This window comes from Alligator mississippiensis, chromosome 1, assembly GCF_030867095.1.
Source record: "Alligator mississippiensis isolate rAllMis1 chromosome 1, rAllMis1, whole genome shotgun sequence".
NCBI lineage: Eukaryota > Metazoa > Chordata > Crocodylia > Alligatoridae > Alligator > Alligator mississippiensis.
This window is the reverse complement of record NC_081824.1, coordinates 114,274,162-114,299,458: the sequence shown is the minus strand read 5'-3', so window position 1 is coordinate 114,299,458 and position 25,297 is coordinate 114,274,162. Positions and strand designations below refer to the sequence as shown.

The following is a 25,297-nucleotide window of genomic DNA, read 5'->3' as shown; positions in this document are numbered from 1 at the left end:
GCCCCAGTCCTGCACTGTCACTGCCCAGTGACCTCAGGGTCTCTATGGAGAATGGTCAGGACCTGCCTGGGCAGGGCACGAAGACAGGCAGATGGGATGGGGCTGCATCTGGGGCCAGGTCCAGGATCTTGGGGCAGTGACAGCACAGGGCTGGGCCAGGGCAGAGCCGCATTTGCTCCCCACATGCCCCTACCTGCAGAACTTGTGCCCATCTCAGGGCCTTGTAGGCAGCGGATCATGGCTCTGCTCTGGCCCTGGTCCCACACCGTCACCCACCTGCAATTTTGCCTCATGACCCTGGCCTTGCCTGCCAGTCCTGCTCCCTGCCCCATCCCAACTGCCCAGCGGTTCAGGAGCCACTTAGGGAGTTTTGGTGAGCTGTGGCAGGGCAAGGGGAGGTATTGACCTGGCCTGCAACAGCTCACAAAAACTCCCTCTGTGCCTAACAGGCCCAAATAATTGCCCACCTGTTTTAGCCTGTAGTTCCAAAAGGTTGGTAAGGCTAGATTAGGATCATCTTGCTATCCAAAGCGCTTTCTCTCCATCTGTCTTCATTCACACCCAAGATGTCAATAACATTTCCAGCTTGCAGCATTGCAGTTCCATCCCAAAATCCTTCATGTAGCATGGCTAGTAAGTGGAGCAGCAAAGTCTGCAAAGTATTAGCCTCTTGCCAAAGCAAGATGATTTGGTCCCATGTCCTACAGTTTGTTTGGACACAGCTCAGTGATCCGTGTGAGAGAGATCGTTTCCTGTTTCTGCAACATCTTACATGGGGTAAATGTCCCACAAAACTCTGTATTTTCTCTATATAAAACTCTGTACGTTCTCCCCTATGTCCTATCCAGCATGAGTGTGCCAGGTTGCAGCCCCTTCGCTGCCTCTTCAAGAAGGTTCTGGCTGCCATGGGACCCACGCTGTCCTGTTCGTGCAGGCCCCATCTGCGCCCCACCACGTCCAGGCAGAAACATCTCCCCGCTAGGGATTCCTGCTTGAAATCCCTGGGTTTGTCTCGTGAATTGGGGGTAAGGGGCCCCACCCTGCACCCCAGGGATCTCGGAGCACCCCAGGACCCGAGAGCAGCTGATCTTCCTGGGAGAGAGGAGTCAAAATGCTTCTTGCCCCCATAGGACAGGCTGATAAAAGTCTGGGGGAGGGGCCACCCTGGAGGACTCGAAGCTAGCAGTGCTCGGCCTCTTCACGCTGCGGTCAGTGCCCGGGAGGGGCCAGCTCTCGGCTTCCTCGTGTTCATTAACCGCGCACAAAGCCGGACCGCCTCCCCCGGCGGCGGCAGCTTCGGGCTGCACAGCTTGAGCCTGCGCGCGCAGCTAGGCCGAGAAGGCGCCCCTAGCGGAGCGGGCGGGTGGGCAGGCGCCTCTTGCGGAACCACCGGCGCGGGCGCTGCTGCCGCCGGGCCGCTTTCGGCGCCGGCCCTTCCGCCGCGCCGGGCCATGGCGGTCCCGATGGCGCCGATGGAGACGCAGCTGCAGAGTATCTTCGAGGAGGTGGTGGTGAGTGTGGCCCGGGCCGGCAGCGCGGCCCCTCGCGCGGGGCGGGGCGGGGCTGTGCGCCCCGGGGTCGGGCCTTGGCTGTGCGCGGGGAGGGGCCCGCACTGAGACGGGGCCTTATCCGTGTAGACAGAGATGCGCGTGTGCATGTATGTGTACACATGTTCATGCATGCATGTACACGTGTACATATACATACACGTGTGCGCGCACACATGCAAACCCATACACACATGTGCATGCGCGCACACACGTACAAACCCGTGTGCACATACACGCACGCACACTTAGGCATATGCATACACGCATCGGAGACAGCGGTCCCTCGGAGTCGAGGATGACGTCTGTGGGGCTTGCTGGGTCCTCAGGTGAGTGAGGAACCCCATCCTGAGTGCACAGGTTCTTCCGCAACGGGGGCATGTTGCTGCACAGGGCAGTGGGATTCGCAGCCCCAGGTTGGTCTCCGTCTTCCTCCTCCACTGTTGCCGTTCTGCCTCAGTATAGAGTCGTTGGGCCTCAAGGCGGCACGCGTCATACATGTATACGCACACGTATGCGCACATATGAACACCCATGGATGCACACATACATGTGCATATGCGTGTGCACGTGCACACATAGCTGCATGCACACACACATGCACATATGTGTCTGTGTCTTCGGTACTCCTTCACAGTGGAGGATGATTGTCTTCCACAGCTCTCTTATCTGTGTGTCCAAAGCTGCCTGACAAGGCCGACCTGGGATCCACAGACTCTGCTGCAGCTCTGGCACAGGTTTCCATGCAGTGCAGGTGGCTCCAGATTCTCGATTTGCTCCACCGCAAGCTGCTTCTGCCAGCCCCATTTTTCTGTCTCTTGTTGTCATTGTAAGGTTTCAGGGTACTGGAAGTACTTTCAAAGCATCCTAGGGGTGCTGCCACTGCGTGGTCTGCATGACTGCTTGTTCACCAGTTACCCCTGCTTATTTCGCAGCTAACATTTCCTGAAGGTCATTCCTCTATCTGCCACCTATGGATGTGCTGGGTAGCGGTACAACTCTGTCCCCAGATAATATGCATCTCTGTCCAGAAAATGCATAAGCTTTCCTAACCCAAGTGGTGAGGGAACTTGGATTATAGGAATGCTTGTACTTTCTCTCTGTTTTCATGCAGTCATAAAATCATAGAAAATTAGGGTTGGAAGGTGCCTCTCTGGGTTGCCTGCTCCAGTGCCTTGCTAGCCTCCTCATGAGAGTGTTTTTCCTTATAATCTAACCTAAACTTCCCTTGCTGCAACTTGAGACCATTGCTCCTTGTTCTGCCATCTGGCCCTACTGAGAATGGTCCAGCTCCATCCATCCTCTTATTTTTTTAAGCTATATGTATTTCATATGGCTGAAAGGCAGTTACAGAGAGGATGGAGAGACTTTTCTCAGTGGGGGCAGATGACAGAATAAATAAGGAGCAGTGGTCTCAAGTATATACGTGTGTGTGTGTGTGTGTACACAAACATATGTAGACACACAAGATTTGTGTGTGTGTGATATGTAAATGTGTGTATATGTGTATGCATATATGTATAAACATACACACACACACTTTTATCTAGAGAGAAAACAAGCTTTCCTCAGCTCAGGATCATGTGGATTGAAGTTAAATTTGTACTGAGATTAAGGTTTTGGTGTTCAGAGCTGGAGGGGAGCAAGGGGTGCCAGTAAAGAATGTAAAAAGTAAAGAGATTCCTTTGCAGCCGCAAGCCAGGAGAACGAGCCCACTGGCAGTTTTTACTAGTTTTAAGGAGAGTGGCTGGTACCAAGACCAGACAGGTGGGGATTATATTAGTGAAGGCATGAGACCACAAGAGCCCACGCAGGAGCTTTGGACATTAGATCAAAAAGAAAAGGTTGAATTCTGGCAGAAGCAAAAATAGTTGGCCAAGATCTAGAGCAGGGTTGGGCAACTATTTCGCGCAGAGGGCCACTTAGCCAGTTTTGGCAGGCTGTCAAGGGCTGCATGAGTAGCCCTGCCCCTTGATAGGTGCCCTGCCCCCTGGTCACTGTCTTGGGACCAATGTCCCAGGGCCAGCACTGGTGAGGCCCAAAGCGAGGCACAGGCTGGCAGGAGTCTGTGGAACCAGGCTGGGCTTCACCAGCAGAGAGAGTGGGGAGTTGGCCCGGCTCCATAGAGCCCCTGCTGACTGAGACCCTGCGCTTCTGCCACCCTGCTCTGGGTCCCACCGACACTGGCCCTGGGACACCCATGTGGGCCCTGTGCTTCCACTGGCTCCTGCATCTGCTCACTCCCACTCACTCTGTGCGCTCCCCGCGGTACAGGAGGCGGGCAGCGCACAGCCCCAACCTCCTGCTCGCCGGCAGGGAAGAAGCTGGCTCCTGTACCTGCTCACTCCCAATGCCCCCCAGCCCCGCGGTATAGGCAGCAGGCAGCGCACAGCCCCAACCCCCTGCTTGCCGGCAGGGAAGAAGCTGGTGCTGAGCATGGGGAAAAGCGACCGCTTGTCCACCCCATGGCTAGCCCTCCCTGCTGCAGGCGCTTGCAGCCCACATGAGGCTATCTGGAGCAGGCACAGGCAGCCCCATGTGGGCTGGAAGCGGCTCTAGCACAGGGCGCCGGGCACTGGGCGACCAAGGGGCCGCTTTTCCCTACACTCAGCACCAACTTGTAACCCAGCCCCACTGCCAGCCTGGGCTCTGTGCCGGCTCTGGGCTTGCCGCGCCAGGCAGTGTTGGCTGCTGCTGTCTGGCTGGAGCACACACTGGGCAGCCCACAGGCGGCGGTGCCAAACACTCCCCGATGCAGCAAGCGGGGGGACTGCAGCTGCTGTCTTAACACACAGCCCTGATGGGCGAGGCCAGAGCCACACAGGGCCCAGGCTGGCAGTGGGGCCGGGTTACAAGGTGGTGCTGAGTGCGGCGGGGGTGGGTGAGAGTGGCTTCTCGTCCGCCTCATGGCCGACACTCCACACTGCAGCCACTCACTGCCCACGCGGAGCTGTCCAGAGCAGGTACAGGCAGCCCTAGGCGGGCTGCGAGCGGCTGCAGCACGGGGTACCAGCAGAGGGTGGGCAAGGGGCCGCTTCCCCCCCCCCCCCCAATGCTCAGCTTTTCTCTGGGCCACTTTTCCTTGGGCTCCTTCTCTGCCTGGGGTCCTCCCCCAGCCCTTACCTGAGTTTCCTACATGGGGCAGCCACATGGTCCCAGGCCAGAAGTGGCTGCTGGGGGCTTCCAGCTGGGGTTGCAGAAGCCAAGTGGGCCCTGCTGTTGCCGGAGCCCACTGGGCTTCCCCTGGGTCCTACTGCCCTTGGTTCCTGTCAGAAATGAACCGATAAAATAAAAGGGCAGATAAATATTAATTTTCCAAATTTTTTAGGGGCTCTGCAGTCTGAATAGAATTGCCTTGCGAGTTGGATGCGGCCCGCGGGCCGTATTTTGCCCACCCCGGTCTAGAAAGAGGATCAGTAGCAGATGATACTCAGATGCTGTCAGTAACTGAGAAGAGGATAATTTTATATACAGTCTAAACTGTCCTCTACCATCTTCTCTGTAAACAAGGGTTAGCTTCCACATGGGCCATTCTTGCCTGACCCCACAATGTACTGGAATTACAATACAAAACATGTGGAAGTAATGTAAGGGACAGCACACTGGTAATAACCAACATGATTTTGACTTTCCTTGCAGGATGTAGGACTTTCATTTAAGTAGAAAGCACTTGTTTAAAACTGTTAATCTAAAATTACAGCAAGAAAATAAAAAAATCACTAAAAAAATTTGAATTGCTTCTGAGAAGCTTATTTCATTTTAGCCAGTACTTGCAAATACTACCTGATAACACAGGTGCTTTGAGAATTGTTTAAATGTCTAAAGGCTATACCTAGAGGCTGAGGACAGACAGTTTCAGTGTATTTATTGTACTCGTGGCTTTAAGCAGAAACTGAAAAACTAATGAGCGATTACTTTCACTGCTGCTATTCATAGCTGGGAGTGTCCACACGTGCATTTATGCCAGTTTAAATTTACTGTGCAGTAAGTGGAATAGGCTAGTGTCTACATGTGCAGGCATTAAAGTGCATTAACACTATATTTTAGTCCCAAGTCAGTCCACACACAGTGTTATTGCACAGTAAGGCATCTACACACATTACTGTGCAGTAACTAATGAGGCATAAATTTGATACCTGCATGATGCAGCTATCAAATTTATGCTCAAGTCGGCATAAGTTGCCATACTTACTGCACAGTACGAGTGTGCACATGTAGATGTGCACCTGTACTGCACAGTAATTTTGGTTCCTGCACAGTAAACGCACGCATGTAGACATACTCACTGTGGATGGCCACAAAACTGTCTGGTTTCTCCAAAGTATAGGTAAGAATCAGATTCTCTACTGTAGCTGCTTGGAAGAGCTACAACCAGCAGAGACAGGCAGGGTTTACACATCAAAAGTCCCCCAAATACATCCTGTTATCAATAGGGAGTGATACTGAAACTGCTGAGCAATGTTAGGTAATGTATTATTCTCATATTGCATGTTCATGTTTAGGAGTAGACAACCCATCAAAGTATAACACAAATGTGAAAGGGCAACACAAGGCCCCAGAAGGTTAGAAATACTTTCACATGATGAAATACTTAACCCTACATTCCTTTTTGTATTTGGCTAGTATAGTTTAAGCATTAATTTATTAGAACAGTGAAGAGAGAGACTTTAATCTGTTGACTAAATATGTATGTTAGTTACAAAAAATAGTTGTTATTGTGAAGCCGTGAAATTACATTAAAAAAAATTGTAATGATTTTTTTAAACTATCAGTATTAAGCCAGTGTAAATATGAATGACATTCAAGACTAAAGAGTTCTTTTTTTTTTCTTGGCTTTTATCTTGGAAACCTCAGGGCCAGTCCGAATAATTACAAAAAAAAAAAAGAAAACAAAAAATCAACAATAAAATGCATACACTATTCAAGACAAAATCAGTTTTTAAAATGCATTCATGTTAAATAGGTAGCAGGGCAACTCTTCCGGCATTGTGCTGTTTGCATCGGAGGTGCCTGCAGTCACAGCAAATGGTCAGTAGGGGAGAAACTTTTGTATGCAGCCAGTTTGGATTCTTCCCTGAGCGCAGGTTCTTCCCTGCAGCCATGTAACTTAATGGGGTGAAGGGAAAGGAGGTTGTGAGAGCTCAGGATAAAGGAGTGGAGCAGGGCAGGGCCGAAGTGCCTGTTTCCAAATTATAGGGGTGTATGTGGGTGTGGGTGATGTAAATATTGTTTTAAAAATTATCCGTTTAACCTTCTCTTATTATATTGGTTAAACAGTTAACCAGTAACACAGAAGTTTAGACACAGCTGCTGCTGGGAACTGCTTCAGGAGCCCTTTTGGGGAGGTCTGGGGGAGAGGGGAAAGAGGTGAGGGGCAGCAGTGGCAAGCCTAACTAGACAAAGCCCACCTGAAGCCCCTGCTGGGAGGGAGAGAGCACCTGTGAACAAGCAGCTAATTTTGTATTTGACAAGTCATTAATCTGCTCCTTGTTTTCCTCTTTAAACTCATAAGCTATGGGTATTAGTCCCCCCCTGGCTTCTCCCCCTCTCCTCTCCCGTCCCACCCTCCCTCTTATCTGCCTGTGCTGGGACACTGTAGCACTGTGCCCTTCACCATGCTAAACAATAACTGGTAAACTAATCAGTCATCACTGCACTTACTTGTTAAACAATTAATTGTTTAACCTTTCACATTCCTATTAAGAACTTTTTCAGGACTGAAGTCAACCACTAGGATTTAGAAGGAAACTCCTTCCATGAAACTTGGCATGCATGTCTGTCAGTGTGTCTCAAGCATGCCACACACATGTGTAGAGTGGGACATGCCTTCTGAAGAACCTGACTCTGGTCCCTTCTCACAGACAGGATGTCAGACTAGAAAGACCATTCATGCAATCCTCTGTTGATCTGGTTTCTTACTGACTGTACCTCATCTTGATAGTTCCATCATTTGGATCATTTGCACAATACAGTTTACTGTGGATCACCAAAAGTTAAAACCAAATGCATCTTTTTCTTACAGAAAACAGAGATCATAGAGGAAGCTTTCCCTGGGTAAGTCACATGCCAGTCTATTTGGACATATATTTTGTTTGTATTGTGCTACCTGTCAAGAATATATCACAGCCAAATGTTGTTCTTATCTGCAACAGAATGTTTATGGACACTCCTGAAGATGAAAGAACCAAATTGATCAGCTGCTTGGGTGCTTTTAGACAGTTCTGGAGCAGTCTTTCTCAGGTGAGCATTTTCTTTGTTGCTTATATAGTTATTTTTGCTTACATAGTTATTTTTAACAACAATCACTAGTATAATAGCTATATTCTCTGGGGCAAACCATCTGCACTTTAATTCCAGATGTGGCACCATGAGGTAGGTGAGGAGAGTTTTGCTGGAGAAGGAGAGAATTAGCATCAATATAATGACATGGTTTCTTGGTGAAGGCTGGTATACAACACAAAGCAGTAGAAAAGAATAACTTTGATTATAAATAGAGTAGTGAAAAACAATTGGTCACTGCCATAGTATCTTGGACATTTTTTTTTTAAGAGTGGATGTACAAAAGGCTTGAATGAGGAGAGAGAGAGATTTCACCAAAAAGATTTATAAGGAAATGTTAATGATTGTGTGAATCAGCCACGTTTTGAAATAGGTAAAAGAATCTGCCCCCTCCATCCCTCCTCACAGACTTACCTGTGGTGGGGTGGGATGGAGGGGTTGGTGGCGGCACACAGTAGATCTTGGGTTGGTTTTAAATGCCAAAGGTGATCTCCTACTTACAAAGGTTGGAGACCACTGATCTAATCCAACCCTTTCCTCAGGCAGGGCGATTCTTTTTTAAACCATCCTAGCCAATTGTTTGTCCAAGATGTTCTTAAAAACTTCCAAGGATGGAGGTTCCATAACCACTCTACATAGTCTGTTCCATTACCTAAATACCTTCAAAGTGAGAAAGTTCTTTCTAATCTCCACCCTAAATTTCCCTTTTCTGCTTTGAATTGCTGGTTAATGGACTGTATTAAATGTTTCTTTCTCTTATTCCTGACCCTGTTAGGCCCCAGCTCAAGTCTGGGTTCGTGCCTGGTATGCAAAGGCCAATAAAGATACCAGGGGTGAAAGTATAAAAAAGATTTATTGCTAGCAATAAAAGGTGCAAGCGGAATAATTTCACAAGACAAGCACACACATATTCAATACTGAGCCCCTTATATACTAGAGGTTGAATCTTCATAAGCATCCTTGTTTGCTAATTGGTTATAAAGGAGTGACGCAAGGAGTTCTTTACTGAGCATGTCTCTATACCTGTGTTTTAGCTATGTATCTCATTAACATACATATATGTTCCATTAGCATATATCTTCCCGCCTCGGGGTGTGATTTTTAGTATTATAATGAGCTCTTTGTTCCAGTGCCTCTGATTCTGTTTTTTGTTTTCAAGCTTCCTCTATCTAAGACTGTCTGCTCCTTATCATTGCAGATGGGCATTCGACACATAACATTCACTTTTCCTTAGGCTTTGCATAGTAGTTTGTAGGTCAAACCTTACAACCCCTGAGAGACACTATTTATTTATTATTTATTTATTTATTTTCTTTATTGATTTGTATATCTGTTCAGTTTACATGCTGCATTTCTTAACAGAGCCTCAGAGCTGCTTACAACCAAAAGGCCAAAATAACTTACAAAACAGGAGAGCAAACAGGAAAATAAAGCAACTTAAAAAGCAAGTAGACTGCTAACAAAAAATAGAGCCCCCCTGAGCATTATCCCAGCCTAACTTTATTTGCTAAATTCCTGCCCAGGTAAGAAAGTCTTAAAGTACAGCTGTTGAGGCTTAGCTCTGGTAGGTCTCAAAAGAGCAGGAGTTCCAAAGCTGAGCAGCAACTTCTGAGAGCCACTTTCCATGTTTTTACCAAGCAGACTTGGCATATTGATACTACTGTGCGGGCCGGGAGCGGTCTGAGGCCCTCGGGGGGTTTTTCTTCGCGCGGCGGGCTGTGGCCAGCAGCCCAGACACACCGGGTCGGGGAAGGCAGGCGGCACTCTAGAATTGGGCACGGATGCTTAGTGGTTGATTAAAGATTATTTTACTTACACCGAAGATGATCGCGGTGCAGGCAGGAAAACTTGCTTGAGTTGCAGTTACAAAACAAAACAAAACTCGAACCTGCAGAACATAAGGGTACGTCGCAATGGGGTTTCGGCGATGGGAAGATGAACAAAAACCTTGAGAGTACGTTGCAATGGGGTTTCGGCGACGGGAAGATAAACCTGCAGGACTCGAACCCGGGTAGAGCTCTGGATTCACTCACACGAAGTTTGCTAGGCTCCATGGAACTTGCGCGCAGGGAAGGGTACGTCGAGGGATCAGGCGGCGACGGGGAGAGGCGAGAGGTTGATCAGACCCCTGTAGCCTTCTTGAGATACACGCTGGGTCCGATAGGCTCCGCAGCACTTAGAGATCTTCACGAGACGTGAAGTTCTCCTCCTCCTGATAGTCGAGGAGTCCTCCAACTTGGGCGGAAACCGCTCAAGTCTCTTATACGGCTAGCAAGCCAATTGCTAGCTGCCACATGGGAATAATTTAGAACTGGCCAATAGTGGGGCACAAATTTGCATACGAATGGTGGGAACTCCTTGCAACGTGCATTTCTCTTTTGCAACCTAGAAATGCACCCTGCAAAGAAAGCTACGAGTGGCGGGAAATAATTTAGCAGTGCCGAAGCACACACAAACAAAAATCACACCCTTGGGTTGTGACAGCTACTTTCAGGAGTTTGTTCTTGGCTGACCTTATGGATTGCAATGGGGCAAAATAAGGTAGAAGATGGTCCCTTAGGTACTTAGGGCCCAGACCATTCAGGGGGTTATACTTCAAAATCAGGACCTTGAATTTTACTTAGAAAGCTATTAGGAGCCAATGCAGACACTGGAGGTGTATGTTTCTTGTAACTAAACTCCATCAGAAGCCACACTGCTGTGTTCTGCACCACCTGCAGCTTCTGGATCGGGGGTGGGCAAAATGCGGCCTGTGGGACCCTAAAAGATTTAGAAAATTAACATTAATCTGCCCTGGGCTGCCTGTCATGCGGCCCTCGATGGCTTGCTAAAACTCAGTAAGCGGCCCTCTGCCCAAAATAATTGCCCATCCCTGTTCTGGACCATCAAGGGGAGTCCCATATAAACCATATTTCAGTAGTCTAACCTTGAAGTTATGAAGGCATAGATGATGTTGGCTGGATCTGAATATGCAAGTGATGCATCTCTTAATACAGCTCAGCATGCTGTTGATTTTTTTTTTTTTTCTCCCCTGCACCCCCTGCCCCCCGTGCAACAAGAGCTCACAGTTGACTTATACCCAGCTTGTGTTCCCTCAGGTCCTTCCTACAGTTCTGTAGCTGAGGCAGTTATTATGTAGTCTGTATCTGTGCGTGTAACTGTTCCATCTTGAATGTTGGACTTTGCACTTGTCCTTATTGAATTTTATTTGCTTAATATTGGGCCATTCCTACAGTTTATTAGGGTCACTCTGAATCTTAATTTTGTTCTCCAGCGTATCGGTAACTCCACTCACCTTGGCATCATCCGTAAATTGCTAACCGTGTAGTCAGTCCCAGTCTCTGAATCATTAATGAAGATAGTAAACAATACTGGACCCAACGCAGACCCTCAAGGAACCCAGTTGAGCTACTGATGACTGCTTTTTAATCACAGTGATCCAACCAGTGATATATCCATCTTAAGTACTTTTATCTAGACTGTATTTCATAGATGTTAGGGCTGGAAGGGACCTTGAAGATCATCAGTTCCTGCCCCAGGGGCAGGATGTCAGCTAGGATCAAAGGATCCCAACAATATAAGCATCCAAATGTTTCTTGAATGAGTCCAGAGTAGGTGCCTGCACCACTTCTGGAGGGAGTCTATTCCAGGTCTTGGGGGCTCAGACAGTAAACACATTTTTTCTTATGTCCGGCCTAAAATGGTTTTGGCGTACTTTATGACCATTGGTCCTTGTTTTTCCTTGGGGCGCTCTGGTGAACAGACGTTCTCCCAGATCCTGATGTACACCCCTTATGTACTTATAAGCAGCCACCAGGTCCCCCCTGAGCCTGTGCTTTTCCAGGCTGAAGAGTCCCATGGCTCTTCCTAAACTTACTTAGCTTTACCCTTAACAATTATTACCCTTACTTTGTGTGGTGGAGCACCTTTGGGGGTGCTCTTCACTTGAGGGCTCTCACAGGCTCTGAGGGGAGCCTGCTTTGGAGGAGCAGCAGGGGAAACCTCCCCCAGGAACTGTTTTAAGGGGGAAGGTGTGTGGCAGGGCACTGGTGGTGCCTGCCACTTAAAGAATGGAGCCAAGCAGCCAGCAGGTGCTTGATTATGGTGGCCATCTCTGGCTGCCTATATAATCAAGGCAGTTTGCTTCTGGCAGGCCAAGCGGTAACATCACCTGGCTGCAAGGCTCTATGTAATAACCTGGAAGTAAGGGCAGGAGCTGTAGGGGATGGCTAGGAGGCTCCTGGTCCTGGGCATGACCTAAAACTGCAACCTGTTGGGAGTGGGTGGCCTGGTGGGGCTCTCAGTGGCACGGGAGCCTCCAGGAAATGCTAGACCAGTTATCACCCTCTTGAAAGGCAGGTAGAAGCGCCTTAACCCTAGCCCTCACCTTCGTGTGTGTTAAGTAACATCGGAGGGAGTGGGGCCAGGCGCGGTTGCAGCCACCTGAGCCCTGTGGGTTGCAAGACCCCGAGGAGTGAGAGCTGGAGCCAGGTACGGCTGCAGCCACCTGAGCCTTGTGGGGTGCAAGATCCTGAGGAGGAAGAGTTGGGGCCAGGCACAGCTGAAGCCACTTGAGCCCTGTGGGGTGTAGGACCTTGAGGAAAGGTAGTTGGGGCCAGGCACGGGTACAGCCACCTGAGCCCACCAGGGAGGGAAGTCCCGTGGCCCCAAATGGGGAGTGGTGTGGAGCCCCAGTGGGGGGTGCAGAGATGAGCCCCAGTGAGGGGGTGGCCCCATGTGAAGGGAGTAGGCCAAGGTATGTCTTCAGATGCTTGAGGCTGTAGTTTGGGCCAGAGGCCGAGTAAGGAGGCTCAGTCCGAGAGGTAGGTGCAAGTCCTGACCCCAGTAAGTCCTCCACCGCTGGGAGGCCGAGTGTGGGTTGCATAATGACCTGCTGCTCTGGAGGTGGGGGGGAGTGAGAGTCTCTGTGAGCCCCTGGAACACCAGTTGTGGTGTGAGTTAAAAACAGCCCGGTGAGGGATGGACCTAGAAAGGGGGCAGAGAGGAGGGACCCCAATAGAGGAGAAGAACCAGAGGGCTGGGAGCTCAGTATGTTGGAGTGTACAGAGTTGCCTCGGGAAGGGGCCAAGGCAAGCTTAGACCCAGTCGGGTAATTGGCTGGCCACTACCCCAGTGAGGGTTGCGGGAGAGGCCCAAAAGATGGTACGTCTGCCACCCAAGGTACGAACTAGGTAAGGCCTATGGCCTAAGGGGCCTGCTTCAAGAGAGGGTAAGGCAGTATGAGTCGTCGATGCGTGAAAGAGACCCTGTGAGAGGGGGTGGAGTGTGTGAGGCCCTAGTGAGAGGAGGGCGGTATGACTGTGTATGTGACTGAGGCCTGACAAAGAGGCCTAAGCTTGGTCCGGCTGTAGACCAGGAGCAATGTGTCATCTGGATGCCATCTGCGAGGCTTGGGCAGTGGTGTAGGGAAGGAACGGACCCGCAGATAGCAGATGGGTCCCCTGGCATCGGGGCAAAATGGGCAGCCTCCCACCTTAATTAACAATGAGGCATGGCAGGCGAGTCGGGTGGGGGGGCATACCTGAAGGCAAGTGGGGAAAGTAGCACTGTGGCTAGTTGGGGAGTCCCACTTTGTCACACTTCGTTATAGCTGCTACATTTAAAAGATTTATCCTGGCCAATTACTTACTTCGAAAAGTAATTATTATATATAATTGAAACTTTCACCTCTGTAATCAAATCAGCAATGTGTCTTAATTTTTTTCCTTTTTTCATTTATACTATAAGGATATAACTGTTTATGATCCACTTAGAATATATCTTGAAACATATCAGACATATCAGTCATTTTTGCCTTCATGGTATCACAATTTTTGGTTTGAAGAGTGTTATTTACCTTATTGCCTGTAAGTCAGTTATTTTCCCTTCTCTTTTTTCCAGGAATCACATGAACAGTGTGTCCAATGGATTGTAAGATTCATCCATAGCCAGCACAGCCCCAAAAGAATTTCTTTTCTGTATGACTGTTTAGCAATGGCAGTAGAAACTGGCCTGTTGCCACCCAGGTATGTCAAGTGTTCTGTTTCTTACCAAGCAAGGTTCTTTGAGTAGATATTTTATTAGGCCATTTTATTAGACTATTACTTACGACAAGCATATGTGGATACTTTAGTGTTGGACTAATTAATAACATTCCTTAAAAAACTAGGGCTTAGTTAAGATCATCAGCTTATTCTCTAAAAATATATACAGATTCATAGATTGTAGAGTCGGAAGGGAGCACAATGGATCATCGTGTCTGACCCCCTGCCCCTGGCAGGAAAGAGGGCCGAGGTCAGATGACCCCAGCCAGGTAACTATCTAGCCTCCTCTTGAAGACCTCCAAGCTAGGTGATAGCACCACCTCTCTTGGAAGCCCATTCCAAATCCTGGCCACCCTTACTGTGAAAAATTTCTTCCTAATATCTAGCCTAAATCCACTCTCAACTAGTTTACACCCGTTATTTCTACTCACTCCCTGGGTCACCTTAGTAAACAGCGCTTCTCCTATTCCCCGTTGACCTCCCCTAATAAATTTATAGGTGGCCACAAGATCTCTCCTCAGCCGTCTCTTGTGAAGGCTGAAGAGATTCAACTCTCTCAACCTCCCCCCGTAGGGTCTATCATGAAGGCCACTAATCATGCGAGTGGCCCTCCTCTGGACCCTCTCAAGATTCCCCGCGTCCCTCTTGAAGTGTGGCGCCCAAAACTGGACACAGTACTCCAACTGCGGCCTGACCAGTGCCGCATAGAGGGGGAGCATCACCTCCTTTGTTCTATTAGTCATGCACCTGCTAATGCACGACAAGGTGCGATTGGCCTTGTTGACGGCCTCTGTTACACTGCCGGCTCATGTTCATCTTGATGTCAGTTATGACTCCAAGATACCTCTCTGCCTCCGAGCTGCTGAGAAGGACACTCCCTAACCTATAGGTGTGCTGGGGGTTCCTCCTTCCCAGGTGGAGTACCTTATATTTATCTTTATTAAATTGCATCCTATTGCTCATTATTATTGCATCCTATATGGCTCATTATTGCATTCTCTTTTATTAGGATGGTTTGTGAATCTCTGATAAACTCTGACAACCTTGAATGGGAGAGGACACAACTATGGGCGTTGACTTTTAAATTAATCCGGAAAATTATTGGAGGTGTAGACTACAAGGTATTTCTTCAAAGAAAGTTAGGAAAGTATGGTGGAGATTTTATAAGTTTACAATGGTGGTTTCTTATGTTCCAAAACTTGAGTTCAGTCTGTCTCCTGTTCAGCAGCTGGTTATGAAATTGCACTGGTCAGTCTCAACACTTTTCATAGCTGAATTATTTTCTTATGGACATTTTGCCTCTTATTTGTAGTCTTATCTTCACTTCCATTCTCAATTGCAAAATAAACAAGAACAACACTGTTGTAATTGCAAAAAGTTCTGCATGGAAAGTTAATGTTATGAAAATATTCAGGATAAGATTCTCGGATATGCTTTGGCTCGTTTTTGTGCTATAAAAGGTCTGTAAAATGCTTTCCTGCTACCCTGGTAAGGAAAGCTTCTCCATGGTGTAGACACTTGCAAAGATAAGACTCTCTCAAGGCCTCTTAGTGTGGAAGGCAAGGTTGGGGGCATTAGAGTCATGTTAAGAGAGGTCCACAGCACTGCAGTTCACAGCACATCTGAAAGAGACTGTGGCCCCTGGCATACATGGTGCGTTTGGATCTGGTGTGGTTCTGATTCCAACAATCCCAACTCCTCCCATGCCATGCATGCATGACAGAATGCCTGATTTGGGGATTGGGGATCAGCTCCAAATCATGTCCTAATTACTTGCCAGTATAGAAGATCACGGTCCTGGGCTCCCCCTGCATTGTCAAACTGAAAGTCAGATGTCTGCTGAACTGATTTGGTCCAGTAACTGGAAGTAAGAGTTAACTGATTGTCAGTCTCAGCCCCAGGACCACACCAGAGCAAGTTGGAGACTCTGGTGGGATAGCTGGGGCCAACAATCAGATGATTGTTAGTCCCAGTCCAAAGACATCACTGGAGTCTCCAACTAGTTCCCAGATGCCCATGCACCAGGATGTCAGAAAACCTTGTATACAGCTCAGCTATACATGTGGGGTTTTTTTAAAGCCCTGGAGCATTAGGACCCATGAAAGATTCCCTGATTCCACTGTCCCCAGGATGTCAGATAACCAGCTGGGCTGCACACACATTTTTAAAGGTCCTGGTGCATGGGACCCTGCAGTCAGGAAACTTTTACCCTTCCCAGGGTTTCAATGGCCAGGATGGATCAAATGTCTTGCTTGGCAGCTTCCTAGGACCTGCAGCCCAAGGCAATCAACCTGCTAGGTCTCAGAGAGCCCCAGAACTCCCCACAACCTGGCACCCCTGGCTCAGTTGATGAGCTCCCTTGACTCAGCACCCTGAAAACAATGGGGTTTATCCCCATGCCATGTTGCATCACATGGCTGTCAGCCTGTCAACGTGGGGAAGACCATCAACCAAGCTCCATCGTGCAGCTGGTATAAAGCTGTGTGACAGGGACCCTGCGATATGTTCATTTTAAGACATGATGGAAACCAGCCACAAAATTACTAAACATATTTTGAATAATTTTGTGGCTTATTTCCCATTTTTTTACCATTAATTGCCTGAACATGTAATCAGGTTACTATTTAAGATGTGATTAACTAATTAATTGAATTAAGTGCAACGTCTCCTAGGGGCCCTTGGAAAATGTTCAGTTATATTTTCAGGTAAACAGGTGCTCTTCAGGGTTGGAGCAGTCCAAGAGTGGGAAGGGGCAATGGTGCCTTAAAGCCACCCTATCTCCCATTTATAATAGGCTTATAGTTCTGCGTTGTGCTTACTAAAGTGAAAATACTTGATTTCATCCTTACTATTTTCTAAGCTGTTTTCTAAGGCAGTTAAGCTGCTCAAAATTGAGAATCTTTGTGAGCCATAATTTCTGTATGCTTTCTCTCAGGGCGTGCGTGATCTGTTGAAGGTGATCCTGGAGAAAATCTTAACAATTCCAAACACAGTGAGCTCTGCCGTGGTACAGCAACTCTTGGCAGCAAGAGAGGTAGCTGTTGTTACAAAGTCTGACTTCAGTGTTGTACTTGAAAAATGAAAAAAAATGGGCTCGGTCTTTTTTTCTATTCATGCATTTGTCAGTAGTCTAAAATGGTTCACTTTGAAGCCTTTTAAGAACCAATGTAAATGAACATCGCAACTTACATTTCTTTTGTGGCGGTGTGTTTCATGCTCCTAGATGGTGAGGGTTTCAAAATATTTGTAGTATTGTGCTGTCAGGATATGCAAGCTCGTGAGGTACTAGGGTCAGTTAAGTTTAGAATCTCACTATGAAAGGGAGAGTCAGACCCTGCATTTGCCATTTTAAAAATTGCCTTTGTTAAATACAATATCACTGTGTTATTGAACATAAAAAGATAGTACTTAAATGCTTCACTGCCAGACATTTTAGTATTGTACCAGTGCAATGGAGCTTAACATTTTAGACTGGTGGGCAGGACTCCCCATTCCCCTCAGGTAGGAGAGGGGGAAGGGAGGTGGTTGTCTGCCATAAAGGGGGTAGAGGGAGAGAGCAGGAAGAGATAAAGAGGAGATCAGTGGCATGGTGCAGGGTAGGAAGGGACATGCTGGGCCAAGCTTCTTGTCACTGTTTCCATGTGCTGTAGGCTAGATGGAGTCACTTTGGGGGCTGTAGGAGGCTGTAAGTACCAATGGACTAATGCATTGGGATCAAAAAATTGACAATTTCATTATTCATCTCGAGTAAAAGGTAAAAAAGCAAGCAGCATAAATGGTAAAAGTAAAATAATTTTAAGTACTAGTTCATTATCATAGAGTATAGCATTACTATCACCTGTCACAATTAAAAAAAAATATTTTTCCTTCAGATCTGCCTAGTTTCAGGGTTGGTTAAGATTTTTTTACTTTGCATAGTAATTTAAATTAAAAATTTATGTTCAGTATAATTATTGTATACACATTCTTTACATTTTTTTAAACTTGTGTATCTATTTATTTTTAGGTTGTAGCATATATTTTGGAAAGAAATGCATGTCTGTTACCTGCCTACTTTGCAGTTACAGAGATTAGAAAATTGTATCCCGAGGGAAAGCTTCCTCATTGGGTAATGGCTTTATTTTATTGGACTGTGTAAAGTAGTATTTCCCCTTGTTCTTTTGCCATGCAAAACATGCTGGGTGAGGTTTTTAAAAATGGCTACCTAACCATAGGGACCCAAGCCCTTATTTACACAAGATTGGGACCTCATTGACTGCATTGGGTTCTCTTTGTTCTTGCCTGGAGAAAATGGCACAGTTGGGGTCTTGTGGACAGATTTCCAAAATTGTTGAATGTTCAGCTGGTTTTATTGACTTAGGCTTTGGAAGACCACACCAGATTAGATGTCTAAATCTGAACTAAATTGGGTACCCGTTTAAAGAAAAAATTAAAAAATGTGTTGTATTTTTGCATTTTGGAATTTCAGGCCCAGTGCATTCATTCATGAGACTACTAGTTATTCCCAATCTCCTTGTCATTCAGGAAATAAGCAAACAGCTTCAGCTTTTTCATTTTCAGTTTTCATTTTTGTTGTTTAATATGCAGCAGCACAGAATGATGTGGGATGCTGGTGTAGTCAAAATAGACTTCTGATATTTATTGTTCATGATGCTCATTCAGTAAATATTTCTCTGACCTTTAGTTCCATTGGGAGAACTAGACCTCTGACTCTGTTTGCTCTAAAAAAGACATTTATTTTGTCAAAGGAGATAAAATATGAAATCCTGGGCCCGTTAAAACCTTTGACTTCAGTTGGACCAGGATTTCATCCAGAATGTGGTACGCTTTGATTTCTTCTTTGGGTCTCTCGTGTGTATTTTGATAATTCTTGCAGCATCAGGACACTGACCACTGTTGTCCCCCTACTTTACCTGTGTCAGGTTAGGCTGTGTGACAGGGGTTTATTGTGTAGTTTTAGTAATAGGTTAGACAAGGGCCATGTATAGATGTTCCATTCATACACGGAGAAAAGCCTTTCTCCCACCACAAAGAGAGAACCTACAGATGTTTAAGGGATTTCTTGTACAGGAGAACTGGCTCTTCTGTATGAAGTTAGATTGGTTACCTGCAAGGAAGATTTTTTTCCTCCCAATCTAACTTGAGCACCTGTATGCTCCTCTTGGGAGAGAGACATCCAGTATTCCACAGTTCTCTGCTCTTCGTCCCAGAGCCCTGGGATGATTGGTAGGATGGGTAGTGGGATCATTCTTCTACAGTGGGAACCCTCTTGGAGGTCCCAGAGGGTTTCTGCCATGGGAGAAAAGCCCACACCCGATGCATGCCTCTAGTTCCACTGAGGGACATGTTGCAGGGGGTAGGGAGGAGGCAGGGAACAGTTCTCCCCTGGCTGCAAAGCTGCCTGGATGTGGGTAGCTTTTCAGTAGCAGGAGCATTGTCCCCTTTACCCTGCATACCTCTGGTTCCACTGGGAGATGTCCAGGGTTTAGGTGATAGTTGTGCCACAGCTGCAAGTATTCCTGAGCTTGGACTTTACAGCCGTGGGAGATTTTTGGGAATTGGGAATCACACTTGGAGAAGCTGTCCCCCGACCCAGGCTCCATGGTTTGCTGAGAGACCAAAGAAAGTCTTGCAAAATCCTGGAGGCCAGAAACCAGGGCCAGGGAAGCTATCCCCATTTATGTTCACAGCCCCGCAGGCTTTAATGTCATGTGTTGCCTAGCTGGGTAGCATACATGACAATTTAAAGGCTGGGGAGCCAGATGGAGGGTCAGGGAAGCTGTTCCCAGTCCTGTTTCCTTGTGCATCTGGTTTTAAATCACCCCATTTGCAGCCCATCTAGGCAGCATTACAGGTGACTTTAAATGAATGGAGGGCTGCCTAATGACAGCCTAGCCCCTTTGTAGGCTGTCAAGAGCTCAGGTGGCCCAGGGAGGTAACCCTCTGTGCCCCTGGCTAGAGAGCTTGCCTATGTTGCTCTCTAACCAGGCGGTTGAAATGTATGTACTCTCTAGTAGGCCTGTGCAAAATTTCTCCAGCCGTTTCATTTTAGAGGTGTTTTGGGCTGTTTTGGCATCCAAAATACCAGGACCAAATCGAAATGGAAGGCTCCGAAATAGCTCTGAAACACATCAGAAGGCTCTGAAACGTTTTGGAAATATTCTGGAGAATTTCGAGTTTTGGAGCCGGGCTTGCAGGGAAACAAAAATTAAGAAGAGGGAGGGGAAAGAGGGGGAGAAGGACTGCTCTGATATTGACATCTAGCTCTCCATTCGATTCCCCAGCTCTCTAATCGCTTCCCCAGCTCTTCCCTGGGGCCGTGGGGTTTCAGCAGGCTGCCGCTGCAGGTTGGGGCCAGCAGCAGCCGTTTGGCATAGCCTGTGCTGAGCACTGGGAAGACGGTGGTGCTGCCGCTGGCCCCAGCCTGCAGTGGCAGTCTGCTGAAACCCTGCACACAGATTCGGGGGCCTGTGTCCCCCAGGAAAAGCTGGGGGAATGATCAGAGAACTGGGGAATCAAACCAGAGGCTGGGCAGTCCCTGCTGTGTGATCTGGCTCTACTGGAGCAGAGATCCGCGCCACAATCTCTTCCCCGCCCCATGCAGACCCAAATCTCTGTTCCCTGCAGAGCCAAGTTGTGCGGCAGGGACCAGCACTACCCTGCTGCACAACCTGGCTCCACAGGCAGCAGAGATCCGTGCCAGGGTCTCCTCACTGCTGCTGCCCACCCTCCGCAGCCCCATGCCACCGGGGCAGCATGGGGCGGGCAGTGGTGGCGAGAGACCCCAGCGTGGATCTCTGCTTCCTGCAGAGCCAACTCATGCAGCAGGGACCAGCAGGCTTGCTTGCCACTCTGCGCTGTTTCCTTCCCTGCCACCCAGCATGACAGGGATCAGAGATCCGCACGGGGGTCTCCTCACCTGCACGGAGGGCAGTGGCCCTCCCCCTCCTCCGGACAAGCCACCCACGGCCCTGTCCTGTTCTGTGCTGGGGCCCTACAGCCCCAGGCCCCTAGCCCCGCCCGGCTGGGTAGGGCTGTGTGAAGCTTCCCTTGCAGCCTGTTCGAAACAGATTCAGAGGAGATTCGGTGGAAACAAAACAGGGCAATGATCTGAAACACTGAAACAAATCACTGTGCTCTGAAACAGCCAAATCCAAAACTGAATCAAAACGCTGCCGTTTCACACAGCCCTACTCTCTAACTCTCTAGCTCCCCGCCTAATTTTCATCCAATAAGAAATTCTTACTGATAAAATGAATGTTTATGCCCAACCAAGAATTTGTATGGGATGGTTTGGATGGGGATGTTTCTGCCTCAGGCAGGGAACCCCTGGTTGGACTAGATCATAGAATCATAGAAGTAGGGTCGGAAGGGACCTTGTAGATCTTCAAGTCCAACCCCCTGCCTGGGCAGGAGGAAAACTGGGCTCAATTGACCCCAGTCAGGTAGTCATCTAAACCTACTCTCCAACATCTTGTGGCTGTTATTCCTTGTTATCCCGGGGGTGCTAGGAGAAACAAGGTCTCATCCCTCTAGATAACCTCCAGAGTTTCTTTTCAGTCCTACTTTTCCATGATTTTAAGTTAAGTGCCTTACCATTGCAGAACTACCCAGCTGAAAAAAATTACGTTCTATTACAAATGTAGTATTGTAACCTTGATATGAAAGCCTTAAATTGTTTAAAAACCTTTAGCAATAAGTGTTGTATACTGCAAGAATGGAGGCTAGTTATTTGAAAAGCACTTGGTGATTTCAACCAAAATGGAGCATGTCTTCTTTTTTTTTTTTTCTTTTAAGTAACTTACTCAATTGATATTAAATTATTTAAAATTAAATACTTCATGTTAATCTTTTTCAGTTGCTAGGTAATTTAGTATCAGACTTTGTGGACACCTTCAGACCCACAGCAAGAATAAATTCTATTTGCGGTAAGATATGAAGGCATGTGTGAGATGAATAAATTAATTTCCAATTAATAAATTATAAATTAATTTACAATTCATTTTATATTTTGATAGTACCCTACCCTTTTTGGTTTTGGGTTTGTCTTAGGGCTCATATGCTCATCTGTGCAAGATGTGAAGTATTTATCATTTATGACTTATCCTTCCACTCGTCCATATTGTTTCCCCTGATAAATTTAAATAAAGAAACTTGAAAATCCATATTGGTGAACCAAATTAAGATAACTTTCTTTGTTTTGAGTGTAGAATGAAGGTGGGAAAGGGCTTCTTCCCATCTGTCCTATGTTTGCAAAACGACACTGTCCTTTCTGTAGTCTTAACTTGCGGAACCCAATGATCTATATCATTGTAATATTAAGGAAATTGAGGTCTTATCTATGTTTAAGGATTTTTGCTTTGGTGTAGAAACCCTTATGCATCAGACTTTGGGAACATCTTCTAACTCAGTGCCTATGCTGTAGGTTTGTACTAATGTAGCTACAGCTGTTCACTTGCCCAGCACAAAGTCTTTAGGGTATGTCTGTGCTGCAGTCTGCAGTGCAGACAAACTCTTATTTCAATAAACTCAATCTCCCTATCCATGAAAGACAACTGCTCTTTCATTGTCTTATTTTTGTCAAGAAATCTGCAGAAAGTTTGGCTAAGGATGTCTCTTTTCAGTTATGACTATTTTTTAAAGAGAGAGAGATGTTTGCTCTCTCTACATTTTTGAGAGAGAAATATGCCTACACCAAAGCTTTGAGTGAACTCTGATAACTCCTTTATATCTTTTATCTCACTGAAATGCATTAATTTCAGCTGTTATGCCCAGAGTTTTCTCAACCTTTTTATTTCTTGCTTTTTTTGACAACATGTCAACACCCTTAAATATATTCTCCAGGTATGGTCAAGACTTGTTTTTCCATGTGACAGTTAGGGACCAGGAAGGTTTTCAGGGTTTTTCAAATTGAGTAAATTACCAGGTACATTACTGATTTCATGTATTCCCTGATCCCACCAACAGAATACATGTTTTTTAACATGGACGTGATGTGAACTGCAGTTTGATCACTAACACAATAAGTACAGTTAGTCGCTACTAATAAATGTCTAATCAGTATGACTCCTGAAAATCAAAAGTGCTTGCATTGTCCCATATAGCTGTAATAAGTAAGGGAAGGAATGTACTACACTGTATAGTAGTATAGCTGTGGTTGACGGGAGGAAACCAAAGTAGTTAGAGTAACAGTTACCTCTATTAGGGTGGAAACAGCAAAATGAGCTATGTTTAGTTTCCTCAAAAAAAAGTGAAATTAAAGGTTAAGTATTCAAATCATAAACCACTTAATTCCATCCACAGGTTAAGGTCAAACTATAGTAATAAAATAATTAGAATCATTCAAAGAAGAGGCTTATTACAGTTACAAGCAAAAGTCCATTATGGGGTCCATGTAGCTAGAATTTCAGCTTGAACAGAGTAACTTCATTTGGGCAAAGAAGTTTTTGTGCTCTAGTCTTATAATGTGAAATAGTAAGATTTCTCCAGTGACAAAACACTCATTTTTCATTTAATTTTTGCACGTTTGCTATTAATTCTGGTGGCTTACAAACTAACCAGTGTACCATAATCTAATACATATGGTAATTAGTTGAGACTTCTAAAGCAAAAGCCCTGATAGGGAGTTTTAGGCTTGCCAGTTTTGGGTGCAAGCAAGGTTAACAGTTTTCCTTTGGGCTATATTTACATCAAATAATGGTTAGGAAGTTTTCTATTACTGTTTTACCCACTGAGGCAGGCTTATTGCTGTTAAAGATTAAGGATCATTATTTTAGGATTTATAATCTTTCATTGTATGTGCAGGACGCTGTAGCCTTCTCCCTGTTGTTAATAATTCTGGTGCTATGTGCAACTCATGGAAGTTGGATCCTACAACCCTTCGTTTCCCTCTGAAAGGTCTCTTACCATATGATAAGGTATGCATGTGTTTAGGCATCTTAGATATGAAAGCCTTTTTGTGTGTTTAATCTTTGTTTGTTAGAGAAATGACTATAACATTTAAGATATGAATATGTGTTTTTTCAGTTAGGAGAACTTCAATGTTAGTGATCTTACCAATCTGCTAACATGCAACGTTAGTAATGAACATCTGGCAAACCATACGCAGATGAACCGAAAGTGGTATATGCTCTTACTGCTGGTGCATTGCCTCAGTAGTCTTGGACACAATTTCAGAGAGAACAGGGAATAGAGAATTAGGGTATGAGGAGACATCACATTTGTCCTAGGATCATACAGATGTATATGTCCATTATCCCACTTCATGTCCCTCTGAAGTATGCCATATAAAATGCACTAATACTTTTTTCCCAGGATATACTGTGATAAGTCTTCAGGGTTATTGCTGTTCATTCCAGGGACAAATTTATTGTACTGTGTGCTCTCATTGGCCAGCTATTGGCAAAGGAGCATCAAGGCAGCTTGGAAGGGTGACGTGTACCGGACTGTACCACATCAGTTTTTAATCCAGGTCCAATCCCAGAGCAGTTAATCCTAGGTCAATTAAGATATCTGTTTACATCCCTAGTGAAGGGAGGAAGACTGAGAAAAGAGAAAGTGTATGTTTTGTGCACCGCACTACTGTGCCGGAAATTTAGTCCCCAGGAATGCTGTAGTAGCATCATTCCCAGCGCCTCCGAAAATGGGTTTGTTTTCTTTTTTCTCTTTCTCCCTCCCTTCTATCACCCTTCCCAGCAGTCCTTCTGACTCCATGTTAAAGGTGCTTTCAAAAGAGCATCCCCATTTTTTTTTTTTTTTTTAAAAAAGAAGGTCTACACAATTGGGGTATGTGAAATCAAGAGGAAGAAGGTCCAGGGTGGCATTTACCAATACATTGATTTCCTCCTCCCTTTCCATTAGCTGATGACAAAAAGAATAACAACCCAGTGGTGTGCATCTGTAAAGATGAATGATAGAAGAATAAGAGTGTTCTATCTTTGTTAAATGGTGGAATTAATTGTGATCTTGAGGCAATATATGTTTGCATATGTTTGCTTTTTTTTAAGGATCTGTTTGAACCACAGACTGCTTTGTTGAGATATGTGCTGGAACAACCGTATTCCAGGGATATGGTCTGCAATATGCTAGGTCTCAATAAGCAGGTACTGTACTATGCTGTGATACACAAGCAATTCTGCATAGAATCTGCACTATTCTTTTCTCTTTTCTTTGCTATAGCTAACAGAGCAAAACAGTTTAGGTCCAGACAGTGATTTTTTTTTTTTAATAATATCATATTAGGTGATTTGGACTTTGTTGTTACTATCATTTGTATATTGATTTAAGGATGTTTAAACTGAAAAGTAGAGATTTAAAATATTGATTTTTTTTTTTTCTTTTTTTTTTTTGCATTGCTTTTTTTTCCTATAAGGCCAGCCTCAAGTATACCTTTGACAGACTATCGTAGACAGTTTTAAATAATGTATA

General features: G+C 46.1%; 1 protein-coding gene across 2 annotated transcripts in view; it reads left to right on the top strand.

Moving 5' to 3' along the window:
- The first annotated feature begins 1,265 nt into the window (after positions 1-1,265).
- The window catches only part of MED23 (mediator complex subunit 23), a 60,183-nt gene continuing 36,151 nt past the window's right edge, over positions 1,266-25,297 (top strand). Inside the window, exons 1-10 of one of the 2 annotated variants that reach the window (XM_006259775.4) lie at positions 1,266-1,511; positions 7,570-7,601; positions 7,700-7,787; positions 13,728-13,852; positions 14,880-14,991; positions 16,806-16,904; positions 17,877-17,978; positions 21,729-21,798; positions 23,675-23,787; positions 24,877-24,972. In XM_006259775.4, coding sequence (XP_006259837.2) covers positions 1,452-1,511; positions 7,570-7,601; positions 7,700-7,787; positions 13,728-13,852; positions 14,880-14,991; positions 16,806-16,904; positions 17,877-17,978; positions 21,729-21,798; positions 23,675-23,787; positions 24,877-24,972 — 897 coding nt within the window. In that variant the 5' untranslated portion in view covers positions 1,266-1,451. The remainder of the gene's footprint in view (positions 1,512-7,569; positions 7,602-7,699; positions 7,788-13,727; positions 13,853-14,879; positions 14,992-16,805; positions 16,905-17,876; positions 17,979-21,728; positions 21,799-23,674; positions 23,788-24,876; positions 24,973-25,297) is intronic. The other variant, XM_006259776.4, reaches the window with a different exon arrangement.